This window comes from Lipophrys pholis (genome assembly GCF_963383615.2).
Source record: "Lipophrys pholis genome assembly, chromosome: 13".
Taxonomy (NCBI): Eukaryota; Metazoa; Chordata; class Actinopteri; order Blenniiformes; family Blenniidae; genus Lipophrys; species Lipophrys pholis.
In genome coordinates this window covers 22,292,842-22,303,463 of record NC_137632.1, presented here as the reverse complement: position 1 = coordinate 22,303,463, position 10,622 = coordinate 22,292,842, and the positions used below count along the sequence as shown (strand labels likewise).

The 10,622-nt window shown below is 42.8% G+C and overlaps 1 protein-coding gene across 4 annotated transcripts in view; it reads right to left on the bottom strand.

Annotated features, from left to right (window-relative positions):
- Nucleotides 1–333: 333 nt before the first annotated feature.
- col18a1a (collagen type XVIII alpha 1 chain a) overlaps nt 334–10,622 on the bottom strand; it is an 86,983-nt gene continuing 76,694 nt past the window's right edge. For 3 of the 4 annotated variants that reach the window (XM_080478079.1, XM_080478080.1, XM_080478077.1), the window contains 19 exons: nt 10,326–10,361; nt 9,270–9,329; nt 9,113–9,190; nt 8,998–9,033; nt 8,874–8,927; nt 8,635–8,706; nt 7,886–7,951; nt 7,731–7,761; nt 7,345–7,389; nt 5,990–6,024; nt 5,776–5,895; nt 5,528–5,687; nt 4,436–4,500; nt 4,216–4,344; nt 3,930–3,962; nt 3,532–3,846; nt 2,058–2,255; nt 1,336–1,451; nt 334–1,200 (listed from right to left, as the gene is read on the bottom strand). In XM_080478079.1, coding sequence (XP_080334205.1) covers nt 987–1,200; nt 1,336–1,451; nt 2,058–2,255; nt 3,532–3,846; nt 3,930–3,962; nt 4,216–4,344; nt 4,436–4,500; nt 5,528–5,687; nt 5,776–5,895; nt 5,990–6,024; nt 7,345–7,389; nt 7,731–7,761; nt 7,886–7,951; nt 8,635–8,706; nt 8,874–8,927; nt 8,998–9,033; nt 9,113–9,190; nt 9,270–9,329; nt 10,326–10,361 — 1,863 coding nt within the window. In that variant the 3' untranslated portion in view covers nt 334–986. The remainder of the gene's footprint in view (nt 1,201–1,335; nt 1,452–2,057; nt 2,256–3,531; nt 3,847–3,929; nt 3,963–4,215; nt 4,345–4,435; nt 4,501–5,527; nt 5,688–5,775; nt 5,896–5,989; nt 6,025–7,344; nt 7,390–7,730; nt 7,762–7,885; nt 7,952–8,634; nt 8,707–8,873; nt 8,928–8,997; nt 9,034–9,112; nt 9,191–9,269; nt 9,330–10,325; nt 10,362–10,622) is intronic. The other variant, XM_080478078.1, reaches the window with a different exon arrangement.

Sequence of the window (10,622 nt, the reverse complement as noted above, 5' to 3'; positions counted from 1 at the left end):
AGCAAAGCTTAGCAGCAAATCACTAATCACTTCAGCTCGCTTGCTGATTGAGGTTTAAAAAAAGAAGAAGAAGAAAAAAAAAAAGAGAAATAAAAATTCCAGAATCAAAAGGCTCAATTTCAGCTCGGCGCACGTCTTGCCCTCTGGATTTAAAGATTACTCATTACGCCGTTTCCAAAAGGGTCATTCACTGTGGTTTGATGTACAAGCATCTAACAAGCACTTAGAGATGTGATGAATCTGAATCTGCAAAAATATTGCATAGAAGAAGAAGAAGAAGAAGGTTGAATGTACAAGCTTATTGTGTCGTCCCGGGTGAGTAATAAGGCACAGTTTTAAATCAGAGGGCTGCTTTTCTTTTCTTTTCTTTTTTTTTTTTGCACAAAGTGTACAAAGTTATCGAGGGTAGTTAGCATTATTAAACTTTCCTTTTTCTTTTATCCTTACATAACTTCATTTAAAAATAAATATCTATTATCTTATTTAAATTTAAAATAGTTTTGCCGTACCCCGTCACAAACCCCCACGAGCCTAAACTGAAATTGGGGGGGTAACAAAAAAAAAAAAAAAAACGCGGAAATGATCCAATATCTAAAAAGGAAAATAAAACAACACGATGGATAATTCAAAACAGTTCAAATGATAAAACATCAATAACGTGAAAAACACACATGACAAACATGAAATATACAAAAAAAAAAAAAAAATGTATTAATTGAGAAGGCTTTTAGCTTCTCTTCTCCTGTTCTGCCCCCGATATGAGAAAATATGTGCCAATGCCCCCACGGAAAGGGACCAACACCCCTCTGTTTGACCCATCTCTTTGGCGTGTATGGGGGAGGGGGGGGGGGGGGGGGAGACGATGCCAGGCAGAGAGCCACGGGCCAGTTCATCGGATGCCTCATGTCGAAGAAAAAATACAGAAAAAAAAAAAAAGGCTGAAAGGGGCCAAGAACAACCGAACGAGAAAGCAAGTGGACGGGGTTTTATTTCTTGGAGGGCGACGTGAGGGCGTTCTCGATGCAGAGGACGATGTAGGAGCCGGAGCAGCTGCTGCTGCTCTGCTGCAGCAGGCGGCCGCTCTGCAGCGAGGACGCCAGGCCCGACACGGCGCGGTCGCCCGCCCGCCACGTTTCGCAGTAGTGGTCCGTTTGCCGGTGGCCTTTGTTGCTCGATCCGTGCCAGACCATTTTCTCAGGCCTGGAGATAGAAAAACCACATAAAAGTGAAATAAAGACAAAAAAAAAAAAAAATACAACTGGCAATCAGTGAAGAGAAGAAAGGCTGCTGGTAAATGTAAACCCACAGGGAGCTGCATTAAGGACAAAGACTCACCATGCGCTGTCCCTGAGGATGTCTCGACCGTCGAAGGAGTAGATCGGTACATTCTCCCTCATTTTGTTGGAGTTGTCACTGAAGATGGACTCCCAGCTGTTAAACAACACTTGGTCCTGCAGGGAAACAAAGACGCGGCTTACACTCACTTTTACTGTGCATTGTTATTTAGAAAGAAGACAAAAACACAGTGTTTAGAACAATTGTTCCACAGTTCAGCCACCATTTTCACAAAGTTTCAATTGAAAACCCATATTTTAACTATTTTTTTCCCCATGTCTGTTTAAACAGAAAATGGCTGAAAATGATGCAGTTAGCATGTCGGGCCACAAGTTGGTGCTGTTGGTTGTTTTTTGTAATGAAACCACATACACATGCGTGCAGAGAATAATATGCTATAAACAATAATGATGGCGAGGACACGGACATTCTTATGGACAGACGGCCGAGTTGTATTGCTATTGCAGGCGACTCTCAACTATAAAACTCCCAGGAGAAGATGGACTGGGAGCCATGACACTGTGGAGGCCCTGATTATTGTTGTTATCCATTTACTCGTCCATGTGCAGAATAAATATTTACTATATCCGTGGTGAGCACACATGGTTACAGTGTTTCAGAAAAGTAGTGTTTTACTTAAAGGCTCAAAGAAAATAGCATGGCAAACTACGAAAGCCTTGTCCGTGTCGCGGTCACACTTGTTAGCTATCGACTCTTGTCACCTTGAGGTTCACGATGGGGAAGTTGTCCCTGTCGGCCTTGCGGACGATGGTGTACAGATCTTGAAGTTTGGAGGACAGGAACGCCCTGAAGGTTCCCTTCAGGCCCACAGCTCGAGCCTGCTGGAAGCACAGGAAGTCCGCCCCGCGAATTCCCCGCATGTTACCGGATTGAGGGGCGTTCAGGGCGATGAGGTGCAGCTGCAGAGGACAGGAGCACAGTCAAGTTCAAACTGTTGACAATGTGTTCATTTCCATGTGGAATCAATCATAGTACCAGCTTCTATTGTTAGATTTCTTTCAAATAGCAGCTTATATGAGTATTAATATTTTTTTTCTGAATGAATATAATCAGGACTTTGTTATCACTTTGTAGAGCAAGTGTGAACAGGCACCAAAGCTTTTTCACTCAAATCACTTTCTGAAGTGGCCAGGGATGCATCTGACCACCGAGGCCTTGTAGTATGAACAGTGTGCGTTCTGAATGCGTCCAGGGACGGTGGAGTCCCAGTAAAATACCTTAGAAACACAGATGACGGTTATATGTGAGTTTCAATGTTTCCAACTATCTGCAGAGACACGACGCCTTTATAGAGGCGTGGGCAGAGGATATCATCCTAGCCTTTGTCTAGGGACAGTGGTGGTGGTTATAACTGACGTAGTGGTAGAAATACAATCGAGTGGTTAGGCCGAAACGCATGGTATGGAAAAGTGTAAACCGTCTGCGTCAGGGTTCGCCACATGTGACCTGATCACCGGAAAGGCAATTTTAACGCCAGTGTAAATACGGTCACTTCAAACTTTCTCTTGTCTCTTTAAAACTAACAATTGTGAGTTAATGACAATTACAGAACACATCACTGTTCTGATAAAAATCAAATTTTTTGCAAGACTTTATTAAGATGCACATCAGGATTGTTGAAGACATCAAATGAGAATCTTAGCCCCCCCAAATTTTTTCATACTCTTTGCAATTTTGGATTATTACACAATATTTAGAGCCATGATTCTTAAACTGTGCTACGCAAGCACCCTCTAGTGGCACTTGGGAGCAAGTCATAAATGTTTTTTGGTTTTTTTTAAGATAAAATGCATTTGAAAATATAAGAAATTATCAAAATAGTACAAGACTTAAAATGACAAAATATAAAACATATACAATACATATTTAAGTATATAAGTAACAAGTCCACAGCTAAAAGGATAAACTTCCGCTACTCTAAGTTCAGGTCAGCCATAATGGCGGCACTTGGAGAGTTCCATATTTTTTCAGGCGGTGCACACTGTAAAAAGTCTGATGTCCACTGATTTTCTTTTGGGCTACTACAACATTGAAGTGGCCCTCCATTGAGAAAACAATGTTTTAATAGTTACGAGTTAAATAGTTACAATTGTGCAGGAGCATGATTAAAAGTAAATTTTCTGGAAATGCAACAGTTGAGTGCAAATGAAAGAGAGTTCTCCTGCATCTACTCACTCCAGATCCGGAAGCGTCGGCGTGCACGGCGGGCACCGGCAGAGGAGGTCGTCTAGCCGGGGTGACCGGATATCTGTTCTCATTGTGTTGGATGGGCAATCTTCCATCGGTCTGCCCATTGTTCCTGTGGTCCGGGAACCTGTGATCGTACTGCGGCGGGTATTTGGGGTCCTCGGGAGGCTGCGGCGGCGGGTCGATGGGCCGAATGGCGGACCCGCTGTGAGAGTAATGTCCGGCTCCATTGTTCTGGGACTGGTCCTGAGACTGGGGGTACAGGATGACGGGTGGAGGCTGGGCTTCTGCCACCTCGTTTTCCTGCAACACCAATTCCCAGGTTATGAAGCAGTCTATGTATATCGATGCAGATCTGATCTATTTTATGTTTCTGCTAAACCCACCAGGTCTCTGAAGAAGGGATTGTACTCTCCGAGCTGCGAGGACAGGAAACAGAGCTTTAGTACCACTTACATAAAGTCATTATTGGCACATTATACTTTTATAATCCTGAGACGTGGCGGTTGCTGTGTTAACTTCTTTTGATGTCTCGCCTTGAAGCCAAAAATCAGTTAAAAGAAGCAGATTTAAAGTCACCGTATTAAAATGGGTAATGTCTCAGTTTTAAATATCTGTTCTAAGCTCTATGATGTCATTAAAAAGTTTTCTGGAACGAGGAGAGAGCCGTACCATAACCTGTCGCAGTCCATCGCGAACCCTCAGATAGAGGTCGGCACGGTCTATGACGTAGATGAGGCTGCCCTCGTTTTGGCGTCGGGCGGTGGCGAGCATCGTGTCGTACGACCTCAGGACTGTAACCTGAGGGAAACCAACCGTCACAGACTGTCCACCTGATGGAGACGGCAACATGAGCTCAAAATTAAGAACTATGTGGTAGGGTGCCGCTTACCCCCGCTGAGAGACCAGGGATTCCAGGGATTCCAGGTGGTCCAGGGGGGCCGGGGACACTGACTGCTGCAAAGTCAAACAAACACATGTCACACGTTTGAGTTGTAATCAAATCTTCAGGAGTTTGTCTCCAATATTTCAACTGTTGAAGAGAAAAAGAGCAAAGCATGATTATGGCTGCTGGATTACCATTAACTAAACAATATTGCAGGTTTTATGGTGTACAAAGCTACTGGAAAAGACAAAAACAGACAATGTACATTGCAGGAATTTGAATTCTCAGTGTATTTGACAACTTTTAAGTCAAAAAGACACAATCACATATTGAGTTATATACGATTGTTTTTACACTTTTATTCAGAAATATGACGGGAGTTTTCCTTTGGTCTTGTTCTTCTTGCGTTTATACTTATTTTATTGGTAGTGGAGCTGCCAATTAAACTCCATTTACGTGACAATGAAGTGAAAACGTAATTTTTGCATTTTCGTTTTAGAAATGTGTGTTTACACGACCACATTTTGAAAACGATGTCCATTTACGCCGCAACAGCAGAACCACTGAAATGTATGCCGTGAGCATGCTGGGCCACTAGTGGGTGCTGTTGCATGTTTTTGTATCGAAACCACACAGACAGGCACAGAACAATAAGCTACAAACACTAACAATGACGAGTACATGGAAAGTCGTATGGACAGATGACAAAGTTGCATTGCTTTTAGTGACTGTCAACTGTATAAGACGACCAAGTCCCAGGAGAACATGGACTGGGAGTCATGACACACTGGAGACAAAAAGGTTTTATTGTTGGGCAACAACAATGGTGGCCAAAGGCAAAGCTGCCTTTTGGGTGACAAATCTTTTTCACTTCCGATTGAAATTTGATCTATTTTAGACACATTTCTAAGTTTTATGTCATTCATTTTAGTTAGTTTTATACTTTTCCCACGGATATTAATTTAAATAAAATACATTAAATCTGAAATCCAATAAAAGACACATTGATGTAAGTTAGTAGCATTTGTGACTTTGAAACATTTTGTGTAGAATTTACTGATTAACTTTTTAATGAGTAAGGGTGGAAAAATTACTTACGGTAACTATTTCGGTTAGGTCCTGGAAGAGAGGGAGACCCTTGAGGTCCTGGAGGCCCAGGTGGTCCAGGAGGACCTGGGCGTCCATCGTAACCAACCCCTGGTGTGCCTGGTGGGCCCTGGGGTCCAGGAGGTCCAGTTATGGACTCTCCTTTTGGGCCCTGGCATGAAAGAGAAAGATCTGCATCACTGGATTGTTGTGTTTGAGGACTTTGATTAATACGCGTGTTTTACTCCCAGACAACCCACCGGTAGACCTGGGTTGCCAGGCTGCCCTTGCGGGCCTTGTGCTCCGCCGAATCGAGAGTCGTAATATCCACCACCGGCCTCTCCCTTATCTCCTTTGAGTCCCGACTCTCCACGCTCTCCCTGTATTTCAGAAGAACGTTGTGGTTCATTTCCTCCAGACAGTAAATCCAGCACACTGAAAAGAGGCTGCCAGTGTCCATGTGAGTGAGTTTACCTTCAGCGACGAGTAATCAAGCTCTGCGGTTGTTCCTGGAAAAAAGAAAGATACTTTAGGTATTAAAAACTACTCAAGAGTTGGGCCTGTACCCCCACCGGCCACTTTATTAAGTACAGACTGTGAAGACGGACTAATGAAGTTCAAACTGAGTGTGAGAATATGGAAGAAAAGTGATTTTGAATGTGGAATGGTTGTTGGTTGATCTACTTTGGTTTTCAGACACGACCACTTCCAGGGTTTATAGCGCATAGTCTGAGGAGAAACTATCCAGAGCGGGACAAAGAAAGAGAGCAGTAACTTAAATAACCAAGGGTTTTATATGGCTCTGAATTGTGGGTCACATTTTGCCGCCACTTATGACTGCATGAGCACTTCGTTCAGACACATCATCCTGAAATTTCACGACTTCATTACCGATATTGAGGTTCTTAAACATGCAGCATCACCAGCACTGAGGCCGAGTTATTTTTCACAAGGATTTTATCAAGAAATCCCTCAGTGCCTGTTACATCAACGAGTGGGCTACAGTCCGTTACAGTTCTTTTGATGGTATTCTGTTAGATGTATCGGCCTTGTCAGTCCAGAGCACACGTGTAGTTGACGTGGACCACCATCCTCATGCTCTTTGTTCACGAGGCCAAGCCATGACAGCAAAGGTGTGCAAAAAGAGGCTCTTTGAGCTTTAACAGCATGTTGAAGCCGCGGGAGACCAGACTGGGTCAGCTGAAAGCAGGAATCTGAAGCTGCAGTTCATCCAAACTGGACAATGCAGAGTGAAGAATTGTTGCCTTGTCTGATAAATCTCCATTTCCACTACCACAATCAGAAGGTTGGCTCAGAATTTGGCATCGACTACATGGAAACGTGGAACCTTCTGCTGTTGTAATAGTCAGGGAATGACTTTCTTGGCAGACATTGAGCCCCTTAATAGCAACTGAGTATCATTTAAACTCCACAGCGTAATGAGTCCAGTTCCTGACTGGGCCAATCCTCTTATTGGATGGGTACTTGCAGAAGAATGACCCACAAAGGTCACAAAGCTCAAAGCATCTCAAACTGAACATGATGCTGACTCACTGCACGCTATTGGACATTTCACAGTCAGCAGATCTCAGTCTATTTAAGCCCGTTTGAGATCATGGATAAAATGTTTTCATGTCAATAAAGACCAAACTCTGTGAGGGAAGTTTCCGACAAGTTACTGAATTTATAAGACAAAGAAACTAGTAGGTTCTGAAAGGGAAATAAGTCCAACCCTGTACTAGAACGTGTATTTAATAAAGTGTCCGGTGAGTACACAGTCGAGTATAACAGTGCAGAAGGAATATTTCTTGAAAAGCTCAAAGGTTTACCTGGGATTCCTGGATGTCCTCGTTCTCCTTTTTCCCCTTTAGCGACTACAACAACAACAGAAAGACCCGAGACGCTGAGCAAAGTGAAGTACATTGCAGGTGTAACTGTTTCACTGATGGTGATGTACTCTGTGTTTTATCACTTCATTTTTCTAATTTGGTCCTGACAGCTTAATCTCCTGACAGTAAAGTCTACATCCACTTGAGGCCGAGGCAGTGAAATGAAGACAGAGCGGTCTCGGCAGACGTTTCAACCCCGTATGAATCTCTCTCCCCGTGTCACATTGACTTAACTTCTCCATCCTGATCCCTCGCTCCGAGGACTTAATCTCGCAGTGTTTTGTATCTCACTAAAACAATGAGCGTGGAGCGTCAGTGCGCCGTACCTGGGTAATTCCTGGAGTTGTCGTCGTAGCGCTGTGACGGGAAAAGAAACAACAGAACAAACGCAGAGAAAGAGAGAGCGAGAGAGAGATTTAGAGGCCTTATCAGAGTCCAGTGTGTGATTTAAAGCGTACGGTTCAGGATCTGGTGTACTCACATTGAAGCGATCCAAAGGAATGGCAGGTCCGGGTGGTCCAGGTGGTCCTGGTGGGCCAGGAACTCCCTAATGAGAGCAAAATTATTTTTTTTTACTCCTGTTCAGTGTTTTTTTTGGATGTATTCTCATATTCCCGGACAGCACAGAAGGCTATAAACCCTGGTTTACCAAGAAAATTCCAGTGAAGTGAAGATTTGCTTTAGATTCTAGACCAGGGATGTCAAACACATTTTAGTTCCGGGGCCTCAAAAAGCCCAATGTCATCTTGAGTGTCGGACCGGTAGAATACAAACCTTTAAGTTGAAATCTTTCTGCAGAGTTTAGGTGATGAAATGCCGATATTTTGGCAAAATCCAACAATTACTATCGAAAATGACTACGATCTCGACATAAAGCTAATTTCAGTGAAACCCTCTTGTGCAAAATACAGTGAAATGTAAAAAAAAAATCTTCTCCTATAGCTTTTGCATTATGTGTGTTTTTACTAACTCACCCTGATATCTCAGCTGGAGTGTCGTGTTGTGTCTCCTGCTTCTAATCAATATGTTCTCTGTTTACTTTGAAATATTTACAATTTGCTTGGTAGTTTGTTGGGCTGAATTCGTCCATTTTGAAGGCCGCTTTTGGCCCACGGGCCTTATGTTTGACACCTCCCCCCCTTCTAGAGTATTTTTCACCATGTTTTCCCTGATATAGACAAATGTTATTTGAACAACCCAAGACCGGAAGGTTCTTGTAATAAAACTCACCGGGTAGCCAAAGCCTGCACCTCCCACTGGCTCTCCTTTCTCACCCTTGTATCCATTCACACCAGGACGGCCCTGAAGGGGAGGAAGACATTGATTTTATTTTATTTTTTTCTTCACTGGAACAAGCAATGAAAAACGAGTAAGAAATGTAAAAATACACAACCAGTCACCAAAGTGGGATGGCATTATGTAATGGTGTGAAAATATGCCAACAAATGTCAGGCGAAAACAGCACTTACGGGTCTCCCAGGCATTCCAATTTCTCCTTTAAGTCCAGCAGGCCCGTACGGACCCTGCAACAATAAATCATCAGTGGGTCTGCCAGCTGATGGGAGAATTCAATGCTTTTGAAATAACACTTACAGCGGGTCCAACGGGTCCTGGAAGTCCTCTCTCTCCCTGTAGGTGAGAGAGAGAAAAAAGAGGATTAGTTTATGACTGTAACAGACGACACCTGTTCAGATGTAGTAAGACTCACCTTCAAACCCGTCAGCCCATCCAGATGCAAAAGGTTGCCATCTGGTCCGACGACTAAGCCCGGTTCACCTTTGTCCCCCTGATCGCGCAGAAACAGACACGATTCAACACAGACTCTGAGGCCGGGGTGTCCGCACGACGCTGAATAAAGAAATTACCTTCAGACCGTAGCCTGCGGGACCGGGGTCTCCTCTGTCACCTTTAGGCCCGATAGGACCCTGCGAGATTGGAAAAGAAGATGAAATAAAAGCGAGAGGAAATCAGTCACTGGGAAATGCTTTGCTCCCAAAGGTAAAATAAAGCCGATGCAATCAGGCCTCCCATTCGTCTCTGCCTGTACGCTTCAGATTGAGAAATGCTGAGTGGACAGATGTTTTTTTTTCTTTTGGCCAAAAAATAAAAATCTCATGACAACACTAAAACCAAATCTGCAATCCTTCTTTTTAAAAATGGATAACTGTAGCTCAAAGCGCTCCCTGATGAACGCACAATTCATCCTCGAACTATTTGATATACCATAAATGATAATGGTTGCAGCTGTTTCTCTTTCTTAAATGTCTTCAGGTCAAATACATGGATTCATGAGTGGAGATAAGTAGGAAAGTGTAAAAATATATATATATATATTTATTATAATATATTAAAGCTGGTCACATCAGTTAATAGTGGAACATATAAAAAGCTAAATATTTATATTGAGCTGTCATTCTTAGTCACGAGGCGACAAGCTTTTCTAGCGATATCAGGAGCAGAATAGAAAGTTTCCAGACTGACGACACTCCTGAGCTTTGTGTAGTTATTTATTTAACCATGTACCCGAGAGAGAGAGCGAGCCAGTGACTGCATACTGGGAGATTATAGCAGTCTTATGAGATTAATACATTTTACAACATGTCCACAAGCATTTTTCCACGTGTTGATAATCACTTTGCTGACTCGGCAGAAACGCAACACGCCATCAGGAGTTCAGCTGGAGTGTAACTTCCTTGTGAAATTAATTCCGAATGCACAATAATAGGAATATAATGCATTCTTCGCTTTGTATCAGAGTACTGGCACAATCAACAAAGTTAGTTTTTCTGTATTTATAATTTCCTTTAAAAAAAAAAGCATGGGTTTGTCACAATCACAGCGTATTGATCAAATACCTGATATATAATATTAATAAAATTGTAAAAGTAAGATCTGGATATGATATGTGACATGAGACTTACAGGAAATCCAGCTTGACCAGGTAAACCAGGTCCACCCTGCACAGGGGAAGAAAAAAAAGAACATAGACTTTGTAAGATAAAATGCACATTTGGTGTTGCTGTTTTCACAAATCGGCACATCCTTGAGTGGTTCAATCTGGTTCGTCGCAAACTAAACTCAAGTGGGAAAACAACTGTTATTTATTACTCTGTGTGTTTGTGATTGTATTCGCATGGTTGTGTGTTTGGAGTTCAGCAAGTGATGCTCTGGTAACCTGAATCAGTTCACACAATAACATAATGAGCCGACTTTGATTA